Raw genomic sequence first — 27,264 nt, 5'->3', positions numbered from 1 at the left:
GGATCTGTCGTGAAAAGTACCTGTAATTCAGTACATGGCTACTGTCGTTTCACCTATTTTACACGTGAAGAAAGAAATACACTTACATGAATGGTGACCTACAAGTTGCAACACCTGATCTCTACTAAAACAACAAACGCATGAGAGGAATGTTTGTATTTTGGGTTGCAAAGCAAACAGAAAGGTATTGAGAGGAATGCATGGCTAAGAAAAAGGGATAATTTTTTTCCTGTTTCGAAATACTACATTAAAAACAGTGTCTCCAGGAAAAAATAAAATTAACACAGCAGCAAGAAAAAACTAAAGTACAAACTGCTGGCATACATAAGTCGCTAATCTAGCCAATACTTTTCTGTATATCCAGAGGCTCTGGGAACGTGCACCCTTTGTCTGAAATAGAGGTACACAAGGAAACGTCCCCTGCATTGGGCTTTCCCTGAATGCCCCCGAAGGGACAAAACTCACCCATTAAACTTTTATAGAATTCAAAGCCATTCACGTGTTACACTCACAAACACGCTACCAAAGTAAAGAGAGGGAAAAGGGTTGACTTGCTTCCTTGCTTCTTCTGGGACTTCCAGCAAGAGTCGAGATGTTAAAATAGTGCTGATGCGACCCATCTTTTTCCAGGTCTCCAGCAATACTCGTGAGAGAAGATGAAGCAACGAGGCCTCCTGGAGAGGATGGCCACCCTGTCCTCCCCAAAAAGCACGTCTCGCCCCCAGCCGCACTTACTTCTCCTGGATGCGAGGTGCTTCCTTCAGGGCTGGGGCTGCCGGGGGAGCAAACGGCACAGCGCAGCTCCCCGCCCAAGGGAACACCTCGCAGCGGGGAGCGGCACTGGAGACACTCCGACCCAAAGGCACTCGCTCCGCTCCCGGGCCGGCCGACGGAGGCGACTGGAGCGCCGATCCCCCCGCCCCGTCCCCGCCCCCGACCTCCCAACATCCGGGTTCCCGCCGGCGCGGCGCCGCCGCCCGCTCCGCGTCCCGGGGAGGCGGCGGGGCCGGGCAGGGAGGAGGAGGCAGCAGCGAAGATGGCGGCGGCGGTGGGGAGAGTCGGCTCCTTCGGCTCCTCTGCTTCTTCCGGGCTCTCCTCGGCTGCTGGCTTTCCTTCGGCTTCATCCGCCGCCTCTGCGGCCACGACCAACAACAACAACGCGGAGCTGCGGGCGGGCGCCGATGAGGACGATGGGCAGAACCTCTGGTGAGCGCCCTCCCGCCCCGCCCCGCGGCCGCGGACCCGGGCGCGCTGGCCGCCGCCGCCCTCAGCGGCTCCGTGCCCTGCGGGCGGCGAGGGGAGGGGGACTGGATAATCCTCCCCTCCCGCTGGCGCTCAGTCCCGCTCAGTCACTGAGCTGGGGGGGCACCTCCCCTTGGCAGCGGCAACTCCTGCCCTGCCCCCCGCGCCTTATCCTCCTTTCCCGGGAGATGGCGAGGGTGGGGACCGGGAGGAAGCGGGAGCCCCTTCCTAAGCGGTGTTGTCTCTCCACGCCAGGTCCTGCATCCTCAGCGAGGTGTCCACGCGCTCCCGCTCTAAGCTGCCTTCGGGGAAGAATGTCCTCCTGCTGGGTGAGGAAAGCATCCCGATCCCTCTCCCATCCCCGCCGCACACAGGCTGAGAAAAGCATCCCGATCCCTTTCCCATCCCCTCCGCACACAGGCTGGCTCCTGAGCCCTCTCTGGAGCTTCCCTTGTTTAGCGCCCCAAGGGCAGGGGGGCTTGATGGGTGGCAAGGTGCTGTCTTAACCCTCTCGCTTCTTCCCTTGCACGGCTTAGCTTCATTTTGGATATGCAATATCCAGAGATGCTTTAGATACGCCCCTCATCGTTGGTACCCCGCCATAATACCCTCGCTGTCCTTCCCCCCACCCTGGTTCCTTAGGTTTAGATGGCTTAGATGGGGAGCTTTTATTGTCTTTTTCCCCCGTGAGTGCTGGTTTCGGGGTGCGCGCGGGCCCTGAAACCTCCCCCGTTGGAGCCAGCGGTGCTGCTTTGCCGGTCCTGGTGGTGTGTCATGCAGACACAAAAACTGCTTCCGTGGCCCGAGCGGTGTCAGTGACGGTGCTGCCGTGGGCCGGAGGGCGGGGAGGCCGTATGGGCGTGCTGGCTGTGCCGGCTCTGCCCTGCCCACTCGCACCCGGCGTGGCGGCAGCATCGGCAAGTGGCGCGGCGGCATCGCCGGCTGCTGGCCGCTTATCTCCACCCAGTGCCTTAGTCCAACCTGGCCAGGGCGAGGAGTTACGGAAGGGGACTTTGATAAGGCGATAATGAGAGACCCAGCTGCCATTCACTGTTGAGAGAAAGAAGAAAAATGATTCGTCAAAATTAAAATTTTCGGGGGCGGGGGGAGAAGAAATGGATGCTCCCAAGCATCATATTCATGTATGTATGAATATATTATTGCTATTATTACTAGTGGGATTTTTTTTTGGGTTTGTTGCTTTTTGTTGGTTTTTTTCCCGAAAGACTATTAAATACTAATACCAGTAGATAACATGAGGAATTCAAGTGGATGGATTCATAACTAGCAGCTTCTTCCACTCCTTTACCAACCTCCCTGTCCCCTGAAAGAACTGCGTGTTAATATTTGGAAACGTGGTTAAAACTCAGTAAGATTTTCATGCAGACTCTATGCACGCTATAATTCTACATAGTCTTGTGGTTTATGGTCTCTTGAGGTTTTTCAAGTTAAGGTTTTTTTCCCTCCATAATCCTAAAGCAATCACTGTGATCCTTTTCTTCCTGTTTTGATAAGCTGAGTGGTGACTTAAAACTGACTGAGAAGACTGTGCAAGGACTACAGGATGGTCTAGTGAACCTGTTACAAGACTCACTCCCCTTTAATTTGTTACGGTTTATGTTATGTAATTAAGTAAGGTATTGAGATTGGAAGTTCTAGTAGTAGTAGAGAAAGATTTCATAATGATTGACAGCTTTTCATGTGATACTTTGAACCTAAAATGGATGATTGTCCTTGTTGAAGTTGAAAGATTCTTCTTCAAACTGCGATCCTTAGCAAGAAGATTACACTCTGTTTTTCTTTTCTTCATAGTCAAGTAATCCTTAGTACTCAATAACTGGAGACTGCTTCCTTCAGGGCTAGAGAAGGCACCATAGAATGTTTCCATTTAGTTTGTGATATTCAACCTGTTGTATAGAAATTTTCTTTTTTACCATTTACTCAGAGTTTATAGAATGACTTAATGTAATAATTTTTTTTCTTTTTTCAACTGATGCATTTTTTAAAAGATGTGCAAGCTTGTAAAGGAAATTCTGATTCTTGCTTAGAAATTGTGGGTTTTGTCCAAAGGGGGGAAAAAAATGTTTGTTGGCATGTGTTTAGGTAAAAGAACATCAGATCTGAGGACCAGCCAGGGAGGACCATGGCCATGTTCTTTGTGAGAATACCTAACCTTTGTTGTTCACTTGCAAGTCATGATGCTGTGCCTGAAGCACACTGGCACAGAAAAAGGAGAGAACTTATGTATTCTGTATGGGACAGATTCAGTGTGTGAAGTTCTGTCTGTTTGGGTTCTTGAGCTGTGTGTTTGCAGTCTCTCTGTTATCTCACGTTTCCTCTGTGTTCAAGCTTTGTTCCTTTTGATAGTTTTTTTACTAACTTCTGTTATTAATACAGATCACTTCTTGCCATGATTATTTTCAGTTTCATTATGCTTTCAATAGTTTTAAGCAGAAGTTGTAAAGCTGACCAAAGTCTTGATGGTTTTCATGCATTTTGTGGCAGACAAATATTTGCTATATAAACAGTCATATTGGTCAAAACTTGCCAGCTGAAACATGATACATAGTAACAAATTAGTGCTTATTTTCATTACAATCTGCATTTTAAAAAAATTCCCTAAGCTTCCAGCATCCCACTCCCCCACCCTGAAAAGCCAACCGGAAAAACCCACCACATAGTGTTCTTTTGTTTGCTAGGACAGGTTTTCTAATTTGCCTACAACATTTATATTTTTCAAACAGTGCATACATTTGTATGCCGAGTTGTTCTGAGAACCTGGCATGCTAATTATCCTGTTTCAGTATTTGTTTTTAGCTATGTTAACATCTCATTTTTAAGAACCCGGAAAGCAGTTTGACATATCACAGCAATAACTAAAGGAAACTGGAATGCCAAATGTTAACCTCTAGATACGGCACATAGTTTTGTGAAGTGAAGGTTAACATATAATATTGGTAATCCCCTGCTTAATATCAGCCAAATATTAATTAACTCACAGTTTTACTCCTCCAGAATTGTTTCACTTGCAGACATTTTTTCAATAACTCTTTTTCTGTGAAGACTTTACACTCTGATTGGCACCACATGTAGCATGAAAGCATTTCTCTCTTCTTGTATGAACAAATAGTGAAAGCTCAAGCTTTCATAAACTTTATGTAAGTCACTTATGCTCTCATTCCCAGGCAGTTCTGTCATAGTGACCATAGCTACCTCATTTAGCAAACTATACTAGCAGAAAATATACAGTGTCCCTGCCTTCATAAGGAAATTGACTGCTTTCATTGACAGTTTTAGCTACTTTTTGCAGATAACTGAAAGAGTGTGGTTTTGTTGCTCTTGCTTCTTTTTTTTTTTCCTCCTGGACTGTCTCTTCTGCTCCCTCGTGTAGTAAAGGTAGTTGACTGCAGAGATGCTTTTTGTTGAGTGTGATGAGAAGGCTGATGCTTATAACTGGGAGCTCTCTTTCTGATGTATCTTAACCAGCCAGTGGAGTGGAGGGAGCAGCTGACAAGTCACCATTGCAGATGACGGATGGAATCCATAGTGCTATAAAATGTGTGGAGACTTGGATTCAGAGACCCGAACTAATCATTTATCCAATAAACTGTAGCATGCATTCAAGCAGTAATGTTCAAAGCCATTCCAGGATGCACCAGAAAACAGGCTCCCAGCTGGCAAGTGGATTGAGTAGTTGTTTTCTGTGTGGCTTTATATTTCATATGTTCCTCTGTCTCTGGAGCATAGTATATTTTTTGCCTACAATTCTAGCAATTTCAAACCATCCAGTGACACGTGTACACCTGGCTCTGTATCTTGTATTGCACACTTATGCTTCTACTGAATCACTAGCGTTTTGGTTTTCTTTATTCATTTTACTCCACTTGATAATAAAGGCTTTAAGTTTATGGGCACTGAGAGTTCAACTGCTTTGTGTCCACATTTTCTCTTTACCCTAGACATCTCACTTCTCAGGGCCAGGGCTGTTTGAATCTTTGAGCTCTTTCTTCTAGTGGACCCGTGAAATATAGTGAACTTCTTAAGTTCCATTACAGCAAATTGTCATGAGAGTATGTAAAGTCGTCTTACTTAAATTTGTACTCAACACTATGAAAATTAGTTTTCCATTTTATTTTTTCCTATTCAAACACCTGAAAGTTCCACTGTGATCAGATCATCAGTGTAACTGATGAAATACTGCTTGTTCACACTGTCCATATTGTTAATCTCAAATGTTTCTTAATTCCATAGGATTGCAGAAGTTAAGTTGGAAAGCTTGTTTTGCTCCTCTTATTGCAACTTCTTCACCTTCTACTGGTAATGAAAGCCTTCCAAATGTAGTCAGCATAGCCTTCCAAATTGTTTCAGTGGCAGAGTTATACTCCTAAAGTGTCAATTGTTTTGATGGGGCATTGACCTAGATAAAATTCTAGTTGCTTGGTTTGTAGCCACATTTTTTTAGAATTAAGTAGTACTTCTTTATAGTGTCCTTCCAGCTATAATACCCTTCCAAAAAGTCAGAATTACACAAATGCTGTGTAGTAAAACTAGCTTAGAACAGCATAGGAAGTTCTGAAATCCTTGAATTGCATTTATTTTAGTTTGTCTCATCATTGTCAGAGATCCTGCTGGTTACTGGATCTGTATCTGAAATAGCTCCAAAGGTGAAGAACAGTGAAAGGAATTGTGCTTCTATTTTTCCAGGCAGGTTAGTGGCAGGAGTACCAATAAAGGTGTCCCTTGGATAGTAACATTGGATTATTCTATTTTAGCAGTGAGCCTGGGTAAAATACACTAGATGACTTCCTGCTATGTTGAAGGAGAAAGCTTGTGTTAAGAGATGAATGCTGTTCATATTCACTATGGAATTCTCTGCCACATTTGGCTTTCTGGCTGTGGGTCTCTCCGAGCATAAGTAACACTTTCTGCTGTGCGTTTTTCCACAGTCAAGGCCCTGTGTTCTCCTAGTGCAGGACTTGGCAAAAGATATATTGGAAGAGTTGTCTACAATCTGCTCTCGATCCTGTTGAAATGCAGAAGTGCAATTAAGGTGCTCCTCAGAGAAGTTATATAATTTTTTGGTGCCACAAAGATACCAAAAAAATCATATGTGAGGAGAAAGACTTAACCTGGCAGTGCAAAACAAACTTGGAGGAGGAGAAACTTTTAATTGAATGAGTAAATAATAATTTAGTGGCAAGTTATGTGAAGGCTTGATATGACATTTATTGTGAACTTCCATGTTGTTTTGAGGGATTGAGAGAAGGATTTCATCATCTCATAGTTAATTTGTTCTTTGGTTCTTTGAAAGCAAACTAAATTTGGCTTACTCTGATTATTTTGGTCTCGTTCTGCAAAAGGCATTCTTCGATTAGTATAGAATGAATGAACAAGCCTCTTTCACTAATATGCAGCTGTAGAAAAAGCAGTTATTAGTCTGTGAGAAGTACTTCATCTTGAAAATAGCTGTAGTGCCCACGTGCTTGGTTCTAGTAGGAAGAAGACCTTTATGTCTCTACACCACTGTATCAGGATTCAGTCGTTCACATGGTGTAGCATAGTGATTGCTCTGGTATTCTGGGATGGCATCTTGGCCCTGTTCAATAACTCATGTTTAGACTTGATGGTTTTGTTCTATTATATTTAAGCAAGATGGACGTTTTTCTATTAATAAAAATATTCAATATTTTATGTTACAGGTATTAGATGTTCTAAATTGTTCTACCCAGAAGCTGTCTTTTTCACTGTAAGAAGTGTGAAGCTAATTCATGAAAATATGCTTGGGGATGTGGGATGTGCAGAAGGTGTTAATTAGGACCATTTCTAGTTTTGTGTGGCCTTGTTTGGACTTTTTTGTTGTTTTTTAAGAGATAAGTTGTATAATTCTCATATCAAGCTGAATTTTAATTGATTGGTTTAAAATGCAAACACAGCCAACTCCCACCAAGGCACCAGTAGGATTATAGATTACAAAAAATTAAATGCATCCAGGGTTTTTCCAAGAGCTGTTGAAAAAAAAAAATCAGAGCCCTAGATCGAAGAGGTGCAGACCATCAATACTGATGACACAAAAGAAATGTTCACTTTGTGCTTCTTTGCCTTGACATATTGTAATCACAGTGGAAAAACAATTGAAATAAAAAGTCAAAACCCATGTCTGTCCTGGAGATAACACACTGGTTGGTCTTTCATGTACAGACTTCTGTGAGAAGTAAGAAATGTCTTGTTTTACGACAAGCGAAAATCTACTTCTATTTGAATTTTCTAAAAGAAAAAAGAAACATGGAAATATCAGAAATGTTAAATATTCTGAATTTTAAAATGTGAAATTGAAAGGTTGAAGAAGTTCTGTAATAGAGCCTAAGTTCTCTCTAATGTGATAGCTTATGGCTGAACAGTTTGTGTAACAGTACATCGATAAGTGCCTGCTTGCCTGCACTCGCAGAAGGCAATTCATTCACCTCATTGCCCATCCTTCCTGTCTGGGGGTGACCATTCTGCTAAATTCTGTATTGTAGCAGAACATTTAGTGAGGCTTGATTTTCTGCTCAGTAAACAGGCGTTTTGCCTGGAGTAGTGAGAAGGGAGGAGGCTGGCAAGGGTTTGTATTACTATAGTTTCTTATATGTTTGAGGGCAGCAACAAGGATGTTGTCAAACTGTTTTGTGGACAGAGCAGCACCTTGGACAGAGGAGCTTTGACAACCCCAAACTCTGATGAAGTAGTAGAAGTGTGGGCATAAAAGTGCAATGGCTTTCGCTTTGTTCAATGTAAGACTTCCAGTTTTGTTAACAAGATGGTGAAATACTGTGCATAAGCAGATTGAGTTGGCTTTGTTTCAGCTGCTTCATATCCTGACTTTTCTGCAAAATTAAATCTGTTGACTCACTTTTATTTGTGTTCAGCTTTGGTGCATAGCACTGCTTGGTAGAAGCATCACTTCTGTTTCCTCACTGTAGTATTAGTGTGTGAGTCCAGTTTGATGTAATGGGGCATTTTAGTTCTTTAGGATTTACTCTGCAAAAGGAGGACCTTTTGTATTGTTTGCAAAAGCAGGATGCAAAATCTACCTGATTTTTATTCTACCTTGAAATTCCTTATCAAAAATGGTGTCAGAAATGTTTTGCTCAGTGAGTTTGTGTATGGAAGTCAATAATTAATTTAATAATCTCACAGTTAGAAATAAAGATGAAGCTAGAGGATTTTCCATCTTAGAATTTTTAAAGGAACTGGAGGATGATGATAACTCTCTTTGAAGATACATAAGGCTCTGTTTTATGTATTCCTTCAGTAGCACTTTAAAAAAAACCCCACTTCTGTTTCATATTATTAGTATGCATTGATGTTTAAGCCTAGGGAATATGATATTTTACTTTTGTCTGAAACTAAGCAGCATTATTTTTTAGATATTTTAGAGATATCCAGAGACAACAAAGGTAAATATGCTTAAGTGTGTTAAAGTTTGTAATTTCGAATGCCATACAGTATATGTGTATATATGTATTCTTATTGGTTTTTTTTCCAAAGCATATATACTTTTATATATGTCCCTGGTAGGACTTAAAGCTAATTGCATTATTATGCTGTACATTATTCATCAAACCTCAAACGACTAATAGACTTTAATTTCCTTACAAATATTTCCCCCTCCTTAGGGAGAGAACCTTCTGTGCACACTAAAGATACTACAGTAAAGTGTTTGAGTTTTGAGAAGTCTTAAGAGTTAGCATTGCATGAACTCAGAATTAATTTGGTAATTAGATTTCTAGTAACTACTTTGGAGTTTTAGATAAGCACTGGTTTAGAATTTATTTGTATTTTGATATTCTTGCTGAAGAGTAGCTACAAAACAAAATCCTACTGCTGCTCTTTCCTAGCATAACTTGGTATATTCAAAGTGTGTTGACTTTTCAAGTGTTTTATACTAAAGTCTCAGGTTGGAAAGATTAGCAGCGATGCAAATACATTTGGAGTTTCCACAATTTTAAAAGGTATATTCAACATATTAAACATAGAAAGTAGAGGCAGATGAAACCTCAAGTCTTAGCATGTTGGGTTAGACTAGTGTGAGGGTTGGATGAGATGACTTTAAAAGTCCCTTCTTTTAAACTTCCTTTAAACCCAAACTAATCAGTTATGATTCTATATTCTCTTGACCCAGACAGTTATCTTTTCCTCACTTTTTATGATCAATTGCTTGGACAAAAAGGAAGAAGTCCTTATGTCATATACAATGGTTCTAGTTTTACTTTCTGACAGCTTTTCAGTGATATTGAAAAAATATTGATTCTAATTTGGCTTAAATATGTCAAGAACTCTGGATCTCCTATGGAATTGGGCACATTTGGCTAGGCAGCTGTCTTGCACCCTTGCAAGTGGGTCATCCTGTTTGTAAACTTGTTAGTTTATGGATTGCTAACTTGTTTTGGACCCCTTATCAGTGTTGCTTCTAACTCTTTTCTCCACAGATCTTCTGGTTTCTCTTACATCCTCTGCAAACTATACTATTCTCTTCCTTACCTGAGTAATTTATGAAAGTAGTACCAATCCCTTTAAACTTCACTAATGCATCATTCTGGCTTTCTAGTGAAAGATGAGCACTGCTGTCTGCATGCAGTGACTCATCCAATACCATTATATGTGTCAGTGATCCACCTACCTGACCTTGGTGCTCGATATTTGCTAATGAGAAGGGAGTAGACAGTCCTCTTCATGGAACAGAGTAAATTTAGGTAATTCTGTGATGGAAGACAGAAATGACTCTACTGTGTGTGCATACGTGTCCAGAGGCACTAGTTTTACATCAGCTCAACTTGTCTTATGCTGTACTGATAAAATTTCTTCCAATCTAGGGGAGGAAATAAAATTTCAGCTCCTATTTTGCCGTAAGATATTAACAATATTGAACTCCAATTTACTTTAGGCATTTGGAAATATGAGGGTGGAGAGAAAATGACATAACACAGAGCTGTGATAAGTAAGAGGCTTGTGGGATATATGTTTCAAGTTTCCCTATATTGTTTAGCATGAGCACTTTCAAACAGCAGTTGCATAGCTATTAACATCTGTATAAGCATGTTTTAGACTGCTTAAGCGTCTTTTGTCAGATGTAGAACTTTAAAAAACACCTGCAGTTATGCAGACTTGTTGCAGCAACTTTTGCTAAGAACTGGCAGATATGCTTTGCAGAAGATATTAAACTTTCCCAATGCAAGCAAGTTGAAATCTTTATTGCACCTGTGTGAAACAAACTGGTATACAAGAGATCTTAGCAGGGAGTCATCTGTTCTGAGAAACTAAGAACACTGCTGAGTGCAGCCCCTCATTAAAAGGAATAATTTTGGTTTGTCTTACCTGTTGAGCCTTCTGCTAGCACAAATTAATTGAAGCTGCCTGTTCAAAAAGGTAAAATAGCATAATGAATCATACAGACATTGTTGGCAGAAGTTGAAGTAGCTTCATAACATGTCAGAGTAGCAGCTAATAAACTCCTTCCAGTTGTTTTTAGATGACAGTTTTAAGAAGCTTGGATAAGTACTTGGGTGAGAGCAGAGGAGGAATTGTAATTCATCTCTGGTGATGAAGGTTGAACTCCTCACTTCTTTGTCAGAATTTTTATTTTATAGAATGTTCTTACAAGAAGAGGAAAAGCTTGATGTATGAACAGAAAATAGGAGTGCTTTTCCATAGTTATTTAAAACTATTTAATTATAGCCGTAGTTGTTTGCTCAAGTATGTCGTGATATGTATAACATGGTTAAGAAACTTACAAATGAGCTCTTCAATTATGAAAAAGTTAAATTGATACAACTTAATTTTTCACTTAACTTGTCTAAACTAGACTTTAAACTTCAGTTCTGGTCTTATTTCTCTCTCTCTTTTTTCTATTTTTAAAAATATATTTTATTTAAAATAGCCTTTTAATTCAATTGAGTAAAATCCCCTGGACTCCCTAAAGTCATCAGTCTTAAGTTTTCTAGACTGTTAGTGAAATATGAAAATAAAGCTTACCTCTAAATTGAAGGCTTCATGTGGTAACCTTAGGAATGATATGTTAAGCAAATTCAAAATCAGTCTATCAAAGTGTAATTCTTCTGCTCTTCCCAGTGTTTTTTTCTGTACTGTTTTTAATGTAGCCATAGTATTGTCTATAAGGTCATGGTCAGTTCCCTGTAAAGGGAAAACATCATTATATTTAGCAGTGAAAATTACTGCCCTTGAACTTTCCTCTTTGTTATGTGGTTGAAAGCAAGTGTTTATACTCTCCCTGTATAGGAGAGACTTGGGAAAAAAATATTGCCTTTGACATAAAACTCATAAGGTGCCTCTTAGGGACCTGGGATTAATCTTAATTTTGTAACTTGTGAGTGAGTTTCAAGAATTTTCTAATGTCTAATTGTTACATACACATCATTCTGCAAATCAGAGTGGCAAAACCCTGCTTTGTGACCAAATTCAGCTTAATTATTCCTTCAAGTTGGAAAAACTGCATGTGAAGTTTTCCAACTTTGGGACATATGATCAGAAATTAGGTTTTTCAAGAAGAGCCTCTGGTAGTAGTTGAGGTGTTTACATTGTGCATGTGCTGTAAGGTTCATTGGTTACCTGAGCTCCTTTTGGAGGCAAGAGAATAGGAGTGAATGGATCTGGATTGCAGGCTTGTTCCTCTGTGCTACTCAAATACACACAGGTGTACTGTAAGGCAGTGGGCTTACTGTTTGTCACCTCTTTTTAAGGTTTCTTCAGACCTGTAACAGAGAAAATATTCAAAGGAACCAACCCATAAAAGCTAAGGAAACAGATTTGCCTTACTCAGCCTGGTGTTGTGTGCTGTTTGATATGAGGGAGTTCTAAATCATGTTTTTCTGTCCTGTAAGAGGAACTTAGAAACTACTTTAGAAAAACTTTGCTACTACTTTGGTTGTAGTTGAAAGACTGAAATTGTTTGAGGTATTTAACTACTCCTTAACAGAGATTTTTAAAGATAGATGTAAGAACCTTTTTCAGATAAGATAGTGGCATAATTGCATTTATCAATAACTAGAAATAAGATTTGAAGCTGAGACATGCACTTAAAACAGATGGATGAGTTGGGCAAAACCTACTATATTTCAAAACTTCAGTGAGGTCAGTCACCCTGTTAGGATATGGTTTTCTTATTGCCCCAGGTGGGTTTTAATATGTAACAGTGATTAAAGATTGAGTGCTATCTTACTTCTGTCTCTGCAGGTGAAGATGGAGCAGGTAAAACTAGCTTAATAGGAAAAATTCAAGGAATAGAGGAATACAAAAAAGGAAGAGGAATGGAGTACTTGTATTTAAATGTGCATGATGAAGACCGAGATGGTAAGTTTGTATTTGTGATATATCTGGGTGATAACACAGTGAGAATACAGTGGGATGATCTTCTTTCTTTATCATGGCTTAGGCCAGAAGGGATTTGTATGGTAAGGAAGTTTGTCGGTGTAATTCCCTTAGTAGATACCATGAATGACCACTTAAGTGGTAGAGGAGGAGAAGAACTCGTCAGAAGAAAAGGCTGAAAAGACCAGGGAAGCAGAGTTAGCTGCAACATTCTGAATAGATGTACATTCCTCAGGCCTAGAGGAAAAGATGCCCAGGCTCCTACATTCCATTTCAATTACTATAGCAAGTAGTTACCATAAACCTACAGAGAAACCTTTGTCTTGGTGGCATGGAATCTGCAGGACTACTGCCATGGATTGGTGGGTGGCAAAATGTGCACGATGCTAAGGGAGATGTAAAAAACAAACAACAAGAAAACCCAAAAACCACCAACCCAAAAGTTTGGGTGAAGGCATGGCTAGAAAGTAAAAAGTATGTTTAAGATCCAAATACCTGGAGTTACAGGGTGTGAATAAGGATATACTGGAAGCTTTAGGGAAAAATGGGAATACTTGTCTATACTATAAGAACAAATCTATGTAGAAGGAGAACCAGAAGAAGTTGGCCTCTTTTTTTTTTTTTTTTTTTTTTGGGGGGGGGATATATGAAATCATCTGCTTTCCTGACTTTCATGCCTGGCTATTGATCTCAAAGGTAACTTGAAACCAGGGTTAAGAGTACTGGGAGTTTGATCTAAATCAGACTTCTGTAACAAGTGATAAAAACTTACCTGAAGGCAAAATGTAGTTCTGTTAAGCTCCTTAATTTTGAATCAACAGCTCCTCATTAACTGTAGAAGTGTCTGTGAATACTGGAGTATGGTGGGGGTTTTCTGGGGAAAAAAAGCAGTGGGATGGTCTATTTGTATGTTGACTGCACTTTCACAAATTGGAAGAATAACTTCAAGTCTGTCTCAATCATTAAAAACTTGCAGTTATTCAGTTTTTTGAATGGCCAAGGTACATTCTGTAGTTTAGGAGTTATGTAGGTGTATCATGTTAGAGTTTTGAAGGGGGGATGGCAGCCCTTGAGAGTTGAGCAGACCGAGGGCTGAAAAGGGATGACCGAGTTCACCCAGTTCTGCTCTTCTAAGATGCACCTTGAAGAAAACATTTTCTCTCTCTAAAATGGTGAACAACTATTTTTGAAATGTTGAATGCTATCTCTCCCTTTCAGATGATGTATTTAAGATCTTCAGTTATCAGCCATTAAGCATCAGGGTTTGGAAGAGGAGGAGCTTGTCTCCACAAGATGCAGTTTGCTGTGATGTTATGTATATTCAGTTGACTGATAAAGATATGTCATCTGCTTTCTTCCTTGTATTTTACATGTCTAAAGAAGATTTAATAGCCATTTTGTAGTGGTGTGTTTCAAGTAAGTCTCATAAAATGTTTTTCCTTTTTTTTGTAGACCAAACAAGATGTAATGTATGGATTTTGGATGGTGACCTGTATCACAAAGGTCTTCTTAAATTTGCAATGGAGGCAAGCTCTCTAAAGGACACTCTAATTATGTTGGTAGTAGACATGTCTAGACCCTGGACTGCACTGGATTCTTTACAAAAATGGGCAAGTGTTGTAAGAGAACATATTGACAAGTTAAAAATTCCTCCTGAAGAAATGAAAGAAATGGAACAGAAGTGTGAGTATTCTGCAAATACATAGGAATCCATTTAAATATGCTTAATGCTTTCTGCACCATTTAATCCCTCCATTGCAGTCTTTTTCATTCTTTGGAAATGTTACTTAAAATTAGGGATTATCAAGCCAGTTGAGCTTCAGATAAGTTTGAAGTAGCTATATGAACAATACTAGTACTTCTTTCTAACAGAATAACAATTTGGGGGGAAAAAACTTACTGAATGAACACAGCTGAAATGACAATCTTGCATTTTACATATTTTTCTAGATGAGATATTCCAAGAAAAAAAATCCTTAGCTTTCAATTTTTCAATTTATTAATTTATTTAAAAGGTAGGTCACTACATCTGCTTCATAATCGTTCCTGTAATTACTCAGAGAATCTGGGACTTGTTCTGTGCCTGCCAAAAGTGTCAATGTTGAGAGAGTTCATGACAACATGACTATGCCTGAGCCCTTTCTACTTGAAGATTTTTATCATAATTGTTATTGACATTAACACAGCTGTATATTTGTTTTGGCATGGATAGGGTATGGCTCTGTCAGTGTCTTGTCTTTTTAGTTTTAAACGTGCAGAACACAAAAATATTTCAGGATTCCCTAAACTGTCTGCCTGAACTTGCTAATGTTATGGCTCCATATTACTTTTGGGCACAAGTGTATTTCCCTTGGGGTAATAAAACAGGAGTCTTTCCCATTCATCTCCTGGAGAATTACTGCAAGGAAAAGTATTTGAGAAAGCTGTGTGTTAAGATCAAATAGGATGATTAAACTTTGTAGGTCTGAAGTCACTCTGTAACTGGTATGTTCTTAAGCATCTGAGTGCCAGATTGCTGAATAGTTATTTTAGAAATGCAGGTTGTAGCTGTGCTGTGATAAGCTGTCAGGCGATGGTTGTAGATACTTCAGGATGGGGAGAAGGGGGGAAAGTTGGTTGTTTTCTTTATCCTTTTAAGAGAGAAATTCTTCTAAGGGAAGTATCATATCTTCCTCAAAAATAACTTTTTTTAGGAGGGAGGAGCTGAGCTTGTTTGGATGTGGTTTTTATTTTGGTTTTTGGGAGTGGAGTTAGTGTGTGTATGTGTATTAAACATCCTGACATACAATTTCAGGATAGGATTTTGCTGGATGAAAGTAGTAAGGGTGCAATATCTCTGTTATTGAAAATGTGTAGCTGGTAGTTTTGCTTCCTTACTGACTGAGTGAACAGAATAGCAAAACTTTACAAAATCCAGAAACTGTAAGCCATGAGGCAAGTCAAGAAAACATGCTACTTGTTTAGTTTTGTCTGTTGTTTTGTTCTTTTATCATCTGGTCTAATTCTTACAGATACTGATAGTCTATACATTGGGTATAACAGAAGCCCTGGACACAATCCAGATGTGACTGGAAGCTGTTTGATCCTCTTGTGATGTGGCTTCATGGGTTGCTAGGCAGGCAAGAGCTTGACGCTGCCAGAAGAAGCAGGGAGGAGTCTTGCTTGCATGACTTTTGGCTACATGGTCCTACTTTGTTCTTGTGTCAGGCTCGGTGCTCCTTCGAGCTGGTTTAACTTGCTGACAGGGCTGAAATCTGCTGAGGGTTTGTGTGTGTAGTTTTCTGGAGATATGCTGCTGTGTTTGTCTTCCCGTTCTAGCAGCTTAGCTTCTCTCAAAGACAGACCCTGGGAGGACTAGAACTTAGGGGGTATGTAGCAGCTGTGTGGGAAGGGTTGCAAAAGCCTTCTCTCTTTACTGAATTAGTCTGTGTCTAATGAAATTGTGTCTCTAAGAAAGACCTGAGATTGTATTTCACAGTCTTTGAGGTGTGATACACTAAATCAATCCTCCTTTTTACTGTTTTCTGTACTTATATAAAGATTAGTATGTTATGATCATACAGTGGCAATTTTAGGAATTCACACACTGGAGTAGTGTGATTTTTATTTTATGCAATTATCCCAGAACAGACAGGATACTGTGCAGGAAAGATGTTGAGTGATTGGCATATGTTGGTGAGGACTCTGGGTTTAAAACACATTCAATTGATTTGGGAGGCTTTTAGACCAGACTGAAGTAGCAGCAGTCCCTGAATAAGAGCCCAAGTTGACTGTTCAAGTAGAGATTATAATCGGTGCATGTGCTTTTTGTTATTGTGAACTCAGAGAGCTGCAGAAAAATTGAATAATCTTGGCCTAATATAATTTTTCCTCTAGGGTGCTGAAGTAAATCTTGCTCTGTTAATTCCACAACTGCTTTTCTAGGTGTTAATTTGAAGGGCTTTAGTCAGCCTAGTGAAGGTAGCAGTGGGTTAACACAAATCAGGACAAAGAAGTGAGAATGTACAGGGGTAGGTAAGATGCCCCTGTGCGTGATGCAGCTGAACTGCCTTGCTGCCTGACTTCTTTTGCTGAATTAGGATGTGCTGCTCATGGAATAGTAATCAGTGGTTTGGTTTGGTAGAATCCTGTTTCTGCTGTGTGGAACAGGACGTGATGTGAAAGATACAGACATTTTATGCCTAAGATTGCATCCCCGACTGGAGGAATAGTAAGTGGCTGTGTTACGAGAGGCTTGGGTGTGTGCAGTGGAACATGACAAGACAGTTGCGACAAGAACGAGAAAACAGAAAGTTACATTCTGACTTACCCTCCCTGCTAAATTTTAAAGTAGTGTCTGATCTATTTTAAAAGCATACCAAATATTTAATATGCCATTAACTAATTATAAAACTAGTTAATAAATAGTGTTTGTGTATTCTGTTCTTTTTTGTTTATTAGTACTGTAGATTCTCTGTACAAAGAGCGAAGAATGGACAAAGAGTTTGTAGATAAAACCTGGTATATGGTAGCAGCTAAGCAGTATATGTTGGGCTTAATTCTGTTTATTTTGACAAACTGTTCCATTAATTTTGCCAAGAAGAATGGAAGGAAACTTATGTCCTTCAGGAAAAAGATGAAACAGTAATCATTAATAGCACCTGCCTAGTGGTTCCACAGTGATAAAATAAAAATGGTTTCATGTTGTCCTAATGGACAGTTTTATTAGATCACGTTCTTCTGACTGCCAGTCCAGCAGATCTTAGACTTGCTAGTTCTTTCCTGTGCTGCACAGAGCAAACAATTAGTCAGCACTAGATGCATGCTCCATTTTTTCAACATAAAGATGCAGAAGTACTATGCAATCAACAGTGCTAGAGATCAATGCCAGTGGAAATCATTGTTGAAATAATAAAGTAGCTGATGTTTTAATATAACTTTTTTTACTTTCAGTGGTAAGAGACTTCCAGGAATATATAGAACCAGGCGAGGATTTTCCAGCTTCTCCACAGAGAAGAAATACTTCATTACAGGAAGACAAAGATGACAGTGTGATTTTACCCCTGGGTGCAGATACACTAACATGTAACTTAGGCATTCCAGTAGTAGTAGTTTGTACAAAGGTTTGTTTCACGTTTTAGGTTTTTCGCATATTTAAATTAAGCAACTCTGTCAGTTGTGGAATTGGGGAGGGAAGCATGTGGTTAAGTTATTCTGAATAGCTTGTTGAAAAATTCTTTGTTTAATGTTGAAGACTGGTTATTTTCTGGAACCTTTCATTGCATGTTATTTTGGAATTATCTTTTCCTTTAGTTCTACCAGTTTTCAAGGAGTAGAGTAACACCTCAGATCTGGTTTTGCTCACAGAAGTGAGCTAGTCAGTAAGCAACTAGAATTCCCCTTGATTTCCACGGTCCTCCTTAGGCTGAACATAGTGTTTTGATAAGTTATTTTAATATTTCTGATCTTTTTTTCTGAAGGTGAAGATATTTGAGAGTTACAATTAGTAAAGTGCTGCTCTATTAACTTTCCTCAGTTCTTAGGGTGTTTGTGATCTGTTTTGGTTTCTGTTAGATATGTAACCATATTCTTAATCTAAAGAAACAACAGTGTGGTTCTCCTGTGGCTGTTTTTGTTGTTTTTTTCTCCCCCTGGCTCTTCAGTTCTCATTGGCAGTAAACATACTGCATCTGCAGCTTCTGCTGGCCCACCGTGAAGGCATAAACCTTCTGATGCATATGCTGTTCCTTCAGTCTGACCCTCTCATTTGAGCAGCACCTTCCTTCTCACCTGCCAGCTCTGTTATTCTTCTCTCCACACCTTTTTTTCTTTTTCTGCTTCCACATTCCTTGCTTTTGCCTCCCTTTACAAAGGGCTAGTTAGTAACTGGATTGAAAACACTGTCTTGTAGTACTACAGTGTGTGAAAAAAACATTGGGTAAAAAATAGTGAAGTCGTTTAGTGGGTAAGTTTTCAACAGAGACTTTGAGTTATTGCACTGGATTGGGGAGGGGGAGTGAATGAAAAATGCCAATCATTTTACTTCCCTAGTTAATTCTCACCACAGTATATGTACATCAAGTTATATATAATTAAAAACAAAAAGATTCAATTATGCTTCTAAAGTATCTTAGCAGGTTTTTGTTTTCCTCTATACTACCCCTCCCCACTCCATCTCCCTTTCCCCTTGTGAACTGGATGTGTAGCAGCACTGCTATTTCAGCAGGTGCCTGGAAGTACTATATTAATTTTGTGTTTATTTTGACAGTGTGATGCCATCAGTGTTCTGGAAAAAGAGCATGACTACAGAGATGAACACTTCGACTTCATTCAGTCACATATCCGACGGTTTTGCTTACAGTGTATCCTTTAACACATCATAAAGATGATTACGACTCAAATCTTCATATTAATTATGACAAGCTTAAAAGAGTGTTTTCATCTGTACCAAAGTAGGATGCAACTCCTTTACTCTAGCTGGCAGTCTGCTTCAGCTGCAGCTACAGCCAGTGTTGAATTGAACTTTTCAGTTTTATTTTATTACAGAGCTGCAGGAGTCTCTAGCATATCCCCTTACCATGAACTTCTTTACTTGCCTCCATTTCCATGTTTAGGAGTCAGTTCGCAAAACAGGACAATTCAACTAACTGCCTAAAATAAAAAGACAATTCATTTCAGTATGATATTGCTCCAGATGTACATAAGGCATGTTATTCTTTTTGTCCCAAATATGCAGTCTCCTCTGTGTTCAGTAATTTCACAGGATGAGGTTCTCAGGGAAGGAAAGACCTGTGTGACTTCTCTTATTGGTACAGAGATAACGCACAGAAGCTGTTGCTGTGCTTCTATTACTTTTAGATTTCATATTTTTAAAGAAGTATATTAAATACTGTTTAGTGTTGTTTAGTCAGCTAGACATGCTGAGATATAGATTTTAGATGCCAGTAACATGCCTACATTGTGTCATCATTTGTCCTGTGGTAAAGGGAAGTTCAAATGCTATTGGAGAGAACAGCAGTTGACAGATGGAAAAGTTACCCCAAGAACCAGAGACCTCGGTTGAAATGGCACTTCCTTCAAAGGGCTTGCAAGACCTAATTTTTGAAAATGAAATTCTGGGTAACTGTAATAACTCTTGTGGGTGGAGAAAAAATACAAAATATTCATAGGGATCAGCCTCATGAGTCTATATGCCACGTACGACTTGAAATTCTATTCTAAACTTCACTGAATGGGAATCAGACCCGATTATATAACTTTCTTGTAGAATCTGAATTGCAAGCATGTAGAAATAAATTAGAGGCCTTGGTATTTTTATAATCTTAAAGTAAAAATTGCTTTTTTATTAATCCTGTGCGTAAGATGTGTTAATTTGATACTGAGCCATGCCGGAATACTCAGCCCTCTTTTGGTCTTTTAGTAACTTTTATACAGTACAACTCAGTTGCCTTCATTTCATTCAAAAGCAGATCACTGTATAATGTAAGAACTTGGTCCCCTAATTAAAAAAAACCAAGTGGGGAAAGTGGAAGATCTTTGGCATTTTTGAAGATACTAATGCTATTGTTGCCGTGTCTGTGTTGCAGGGTGGGATAATGACAAGATATAAGGATATGGCATGAAAACCCTTGTTCACTAAAACCAGAAAACTGTTTAAGTGTTGGAACTTGGTTGACTTATTTGGTTTTGTATTCCTGCTCTAAATTCTACAACATAGATGACCCTTTTTTGGTAGTTTAAAGGTTACTTTAGTGTCTCTTACTGGCCACTAAACTAAGTTTTCTTTAACAAGTTTATTCAGATGGAGCAGCACTTATTTACACATCAGTAAAAGAGAACAAAAACATTGACTTAGTATATAAATATATAGTCCAGAAGTTGTATGGATTTCCTTTCAATGTTCCAGCTGTTGTTGTGGAAAAAGATGCAGTATTTATGTAAGTTACCTGCATTATTATGTGTACATGACTGCAAAATGTATCTGTGTAATACCGTAAGGCAGCATTTAGAGCCTTTTTTGGTTTATGCTTTTTAAAGTTCCATTTAACATTCTCATGAGTTTGGTGAGTGCCAGTGGATCAAGATTTCACTGCCCCAAAGGGAAATGTTAAACCCGGAGATTTTCCTCCTCTCTGTTATGGTGAACCAATCTCTCCCTGCTTGTACTAATCAATGACTCGCTTGCACAGGAGACTGGGAACTGTGACAGCTTTCCTGGCTTTCAGTTCTGTGCAGTTCAGGAGTGCATACATGAATAGCCTGAAGTAACAATAGGATTTTAAGCCAAATAATCCTTTCTCTAGTCCTGCAGGTTGGGATAATGACAAGAAGATAGGAATATTGCATGAGAACTTTCAGACACTAAAAGCAGATGACAGTTTTGAAGATATCATAACAAAACCACCAGTCAGAAAGGTAAATTGAGATGTTTTGGCATTCAACTTCTTTGCTATTTATTTGCCTGTCAGTTTTTTGACTGTTTCTCTTTCACTGAGACTGTTCCAACTTATAGTAAGTAGGTGTGGTAAACCCTGTGGGAGGTTTTCTTGTTTTGTTCTTAAAGTTCTTCTTTAGCTATCAAAAAAAACCCCTATGTATTTTGTAGCTTTTCTTGAGCTTGCACCTTTTTTTTTCTGCCACTGTTACATTGTTCAAGACTACAAATATATTGTTTTGCTTTTAATATGTATTTGGTATTGAAAAGCCCGAATGTCATTTGCCTGTTTGTCAGATTGAGTTACTGTTTTTTAAGAACATTCCATTTTGCTCTGAGTTACTTATAACTTCATAGTGCCTTCTGTTTCTATTGGAGTATTTAAAATCAGAAAGCTTGAGACAGTGTAAAATCAAAAATAAACATGTGAAAACAGATTCTCCATATGTTCAGTATGTTTTCTCTCTTGTACTATTTAACAAAAGGCTATGACAGAACTACCTGTAAATATAAATGAGGTTCTTGAACAAAATGCCAGCAACAGTGGGCCCCATGCATGCAGAAATTATTGAAGACAAATATTTCTATGGCTTTTTTCTAACATAACTAGGATTTTTGTGACTGATCATATTTCCAAATGGGAATTATTTTAGCTGAGAAAACTAATACTATGTCATTTCTGCAATCTTTAGGGAAAAAAATCAAAGCATATACAGTAATGTGTTAAATAGGTGTCCAAGGAAAGTAAAACTGACAATATTTTTTTTTTACATACTTGTAAACTTCAGGCCTGGATTGTAAACTTTGATATTTGCCGCACTTGTTTGGGCAAACTTTTTTATGAGCTTGTTTGGAAGGAGAGGGCTTGCAGGAGGACTGGGATCTGCGTCCAGGGAGATGTCTGTGTCCAGTTAATATAGCAGTCTAATGCAACACATGTGAAGAGTCATGTTGGCCATAGTTACCTATAAAGGGACGCAAAGGGGAGGCCTCAATAAATTAAAGGAGACGTGAGCATGATGCAGAGTGTGTGCATCCATGAATGTTTCTTACACATCTTCAGAGCCTTGAACGTGCCCTGTAACAATTTACTTCATTCTTCTTTTACTGAACGCTTTAATGAACTTTTTAATGGGTCTTTTTACAAATACGTCTAGAGCTTTTCGCCTGCCAGGTCAAAGGAGTTAATGATACCTCTATTTCACTTCTAATTAACTTAGTTTAAATGGAATCATTGAGGCAGCAGTCTTAAATATGGAAAATGTGATATGCGGTCATCCTAGTATTTTATACATGTACTTCATTATTGAATGCTTTGGTCATATTCACCAGGAGATACTAAAGGAAATACCTTTCTTTCTTTTAGTCAAAATTATGTTTCTGTTTTTATATTGCAGTTTGTTCATGAAAAAGAAATCGTAGCAGAAGATGACCAAGTGTTTCTTATGAAGCAGCAGGTAACTTTCTGTCTATAAAACAAGCAGCCAGTGTTTCAATTAACAACATTCCCAATACAGATTTTGGGTTTTGTTCTCAGTCACTGTAATATCTAACACTTCATGTGTATGTTTGGTTTTTTTGCAGTCACAGTTGGCGAAACAACCACCTACTGCTGCAGGAAGGCCAGTGGTTAGTAATAAAAATTTTAAATATCATCACATGAAAATTATCCATATATTTAGAGGGTTGCTTTTAACTGCACTGTCAAATATTCTTTCATCTAATTGTTTTAAACTACATAGTATTTAATGTCTCATTGTATAGTGCCCTAAAATTATGACACTTCACAGCTAGTCATGACAACTTGTATTGACAGCCAGGGCTAAATGACATGGCTTTCCTTTTCATATATTAGAATGCATCTAAGCAGTTAGTTTACTCCCCTTTCTGTCCCAAGAGTGTGCCAAGGAGCAAACTATGTTGGCTGAATTGCCTTGGTGAGTTTCATATCCTAAATTTGGCACCATGACTCTAGGAATACTAAGACTGGCATAAAATTAAGGACAAATGAAAACTATTGTCTACATTTAAAATACAAATAAAATAACTAAAAGGCAACACAAGTTTAAATGAGGAGCCTGTGATCTTACAAAGGTAGCTTTACCTCTTTAGATGAACTAGAAACATGAAGTATTATCTTGAAGTAATGAATAATACTCTTTCTCCTGCGCTGCATTTAGTCCTTTCTGCAGTGTTGGTGCTACGTGTTGTCTTTTTGTGAAATTTGCTGTAGCTCCTCAGTGATCTAATTGGTACAGTTTTCATTAGGGTACTGAATAACAGATGGATTTTCAAGTTTCTCACTGGCATAAAATGAAAAGTTTCATTAGTGCTTTAGTTGCAGTAAAATTAGTAGTTTTAAGAATGTTATATAAATATGAAAAACACATACACAATCAGCAAAATCTAATCCTATATCGTTTCAGTTGCACGAGATACTACATTTAAAAAAAAAGCTCAGGAGCTGTGAGAAATAACAAAATGCTTCATTTCATATATGCTTACACTTTGCTTTTTGGGTTGTTTTTTTTTTTTTTTTCCCAATAGGATGCCTCACCAAGAGTTCCTGGTGGATCTCCTAGGACACCAAATAGATCTGTAACATCAAACGTTGCCAGTGTTACACCTATCCCTACCGGGTCAAAAAAAATTGATCCCAATATGAAAGGTATCTTTTCTTATGAGGGTACAAATACATCTGGGGAAGTAAAATAGCTGCTTTGCCTGCTTGCTTTATTATGCTTATTTAGTTTGGTGAACACACTGAATCAGTATTTACTTTAAAAATCTGTGTTGTTTTTGTGTTGTGGTTTTTTTCCTTCCTCTCCTTGTAGCTGGAGCTACATCTGAAGGAGTCCTGGCTAACTTTTTCAATAGTCTCCTGAGCAAGAAAACTGGTTCTCCTGGTGGCCCTGGTGGTGTTGGTGGCAGTCCAGGAGGAGGTGGCACTGGAGGTGCTGGCAGCAACTTAGCACCATCAGCAAAAAAGTCAGGTATGATTAATGACAAAAGATTGACTCAATCCAAATTAAGTGGTGGATCATTCCTGTTAGTATAGTTTATCAGAAGTATAAACACTGCTATATTTAACTGAATGCTTTATCTATGTGTGTGTGTATATATATAAATGCTTTATATATATGCTTTTATATTTTATATAGCTTTTTGCTATTTTATATATTGCTTTTTTTTTTTATATTTTATATAGCTTTTTGCTTCACAGCAGTTTAGCATTGCCTTTTTATGGCTCTCAGAAGAGCAAAGAAAAGCTTTTCATGTAGCTTTTTAAGCATGACTTGTGTCTACATAAGTTCTTAGTTTTTTCCTTTGTTCCCACTATCCCAGTAAAATGGCTTATGCTATAAACCACTTATAATATTATTCAGGTAGATTGGGACTAAATTTCCAAGTTAATTTTTTTAACAATACTGTCAGTGTTAAATAGCTTTAAATTTTCTTCTTCTAGTGTTCTAGCTCTGATGTGATGAATGCTTCGATTGAGTTTGGTGACAGCCTGTAAAATACTTACCTATTTTATTTTAACATTACATGATGTGATTAACAATTAGTATTAATCTAGAAATGTTTAAGAGTGACTGTGCTAAAGCTAGGTGCAGGACTACTCTGGTGCTTCTTGCTATTCCAGTTTAAAATATTTCTGTATTAATTGAGAATATACAAAACCAGACACCTTCTCTGTCTGCTTCCCCAGAGGTTAGTAATGCTGCACTTAGGGGAGAGTAATGTCAAGTACCAACGAAACACAAGCAGTATTTACTTTTATGCAGTAAAAGAGAAGAACACATTTCCCACAAACACTTTGTGTAGATTGACCCTGTTTGGGTTTTTTTCCTACGCGTGTGCACTTCCGTTTTTTTAAATGCAAAGCTCAGTTGGCAAAGGGAAGTGTGAGTACTTCCTAATCTGCTGTAGGCAAAGTCAGCAGTTCCAGTTTGAACAGCATATGGAGATCATTCAAACAAATGCAGCTGATGCAATATGAGGTGCAGAGAGCACCCACTGAAGAATCTTGTGGGGAGTGGCTGGGCAGCAGGTTTGGGTGACGCCAGGCAAACGGAGGCAGCACTCCAGAAAAGTGTTGTGTCCGGGGCCATGGCAGAAACTTCAAGAACAGAATTAAACTATTAAGGAGTAAAAATGTTCTCAGAAATTTCCTAATATGCAACAAAAATAGGGTTATGGTGTAGCCAGTTTAATGTTGCAAAGGGCTGTGCTTTTAAGCGATTACCATAAATACAACATACATTTGGCTTGGATGTGGCCTCCTCACCTTCTTCAATATTTGCTCTCTTGTATTGAGTGATATCTATGGCACTCTCTCTTCAAATCTGAAACTTGGCTGTTAAAAGAGCAGTTTGGGATTTGACAATTACTTTTCCCTCAGCAGCTGTGGGAAATTCCTCTGCTTATTAGTTGGAATATTAGCTGCTTTGATTATGATACAGCATTAGCTTTTGTTAAATGATTTGAAGAGCAGCATATTGTATCTGGCTAAAATTACCTTTGTGGGTAATTCTCTTAATTTGCATCCTCAGAAAGGGTGCTAGGACACTGCTAAAAAAACTACATGTGTATCAGAATGTTCCCTTACAGCCCAAGATAACTATGCACACTTGTCCTGGCATTAGACTCTAATATTCTGTTTTCCCATATTGTCTCCTCCATTCTTGTGATAAAACATAGCAGGATAGAAACCTAGACTGAGGAGTAAGAGTTAAGAGTAAAAGAGTGGGGGGAAAATGGTGTGTTTTAAGCTTTAATTAGGTCTGAGTATGACTGCACAAATGTTTGTGCCATTCCAAGTTAGGGAGGAGGCAAGTGGGTGAGGAGAGAAAGGGATTTGCCATTTGCAGGTCTGTGTGCACCCGTGAGCAGTGGTGTCATGTTTATGCTGACAAAGTGTGCAGAACTGACTTTACCAGGCTTGGTGGAACCCTGATTTACATCCAGAATTATTTAAAATACATATACAGAAAGTTGCATAGAAGTAGTCATAACTGCTAGCCTTAATAAACTTTTTTAATATTTTATACATTAACTCTTCATATACTGACAATATATAATTATGGAAGTTTCTTTGAGAAATCTGAAATATTAAAAGATATGACTTTCTCTAATGTTTCCTCTCTGTTTCTTTTGGGTTTTGGCCTTATGCCTTTACTCTGCACCGAAAGCGTGTGATAACAATTTTTAGGATTTTTCTGATTTGAGAATTAAAGATACTATATGACTTCCATAAACATGACTGAATATTACACATTTATTTTGTAGGTCAGAAGCCAGTTTTAACAGATGTTCAGGCAGAATTGGACAGAATTTCACGAAAACCTGAAATGGTCTCTCCTACATCATCTACATCTCCCACAGAAGGTGAAGCATCTTGAAGACACCAAATAAAACCAATTGTTCAGTTTTCTGGGATAATTCAAACTTGCCTCTGCCTCTTCCTTCAGTGACTGGAACTAAAGAACTGAAATCTCTTTCAGAACACAAACAATTGATGTCTGTCTTCCTTTCATATGTGTTGCCCAACTTTACAAAAGGGAGTTGTACAAATGGGAAACGGTTATCACATTGTGTAGGAGCACTGCTCACGGTGCAAGAATAGTAAATTAATTTTTTTCTGGGTTTTTGTTGAAAAGTCAGTGTAATTCTGTAAAATTGCAAGTATGTCCACTTAAGTGATAGGGGTTGCTTAGAGCAGGAAAACTGATACACACCACAGGCACTTAATTTATATTGATTTCCGAATCTGTTAGCTAAGTTTAATACTATCTTAAGTAGATTAACCTCTACATGAGAGAACTACTGCTAGTTTTTGAAAGAGAAAAATGATTGCACAAGTCTGTAACAACAAAAACAAACTCCAGTTATACTTGAACACTTCATTGGGAGTATGGTTAAAAAAAAATCTGTTTGATCTCCACTGAGATTTACACTGCGTTCAAAAACCCATGGAAAAGCTCCAGGTATAAGACTAAATTAGTGGCCAGTTCTTTTGGGTTTTTCCTCTTTGATTAATTTCAGACACTGAATAAAAGATGTATAAAGAAAAAGCAGAGGTTAAATGTACAGATTATCAGTATCCAGATTTGTCTATATATATATGGCTTGGCCTTAATGTCCCCCACTATGTTTCCCACACTACTTATGGTTTAAAAATTGGTCATCAAAACTGTAATCAGTTAATAAAGTATTCTCTGCATTCAAATTTAAATAACTTT

General features: G+C 38.6%; 1 protein-coding gene across 1 annotated transcript; it reads left to right on the top strand.

Moving 5' to 3' along the window:
* The first annotated feature begins 979 nt into the window (after positions 1-979).
* Positions 980-27,264, top strand: DYNC1LI1 (dynein cytoplasmic 1 light intermediate chain 1). The gene is made up of 13 exons (XM_027639215.1): positions 980-1,206; positions 1,498-1,571; positions 12,472-12,588; positions 14,059-14,289; positions 17,539-17,708; positions 18,854-18,947; positions 20,387-20,522; positions 20,889-21,000; positions 22,417-22,476; positions 22,604-22,648; positions 23,567-23,687; positions 23,854-24,012; positions 26,312-27,264. The coding sequence occupies exons 1-13, from the start codon at positions 1,037-1,039 to the stop codon at positions 26,422-26,424; spliced, it is 1,602 nt and encodes a 533-aa protein (XP_027495016.1). The 5' UTR covers positions 980-1,036; the 3' UTR covers positions 26,425-27,264.

Source organism: Corapipo altera, unplaced genomic scaffold (assembly GCF_003945725.1).
Source record: "Corapipo altera isolate COAL_440 unplaced genomic scaffold, ASM394572v1 44, whole genome shotgun sequence".
NCBI classification, from domain to species: domain Eukaryota; kingdom Metazoa; phylum Chordata; class Aves; order Passeriformes; family Pipridae; genus Corapipo; species Corapipo altera.
This window is presented reverse-complemented; position numbering and strand designations above follow the sequence as displayed.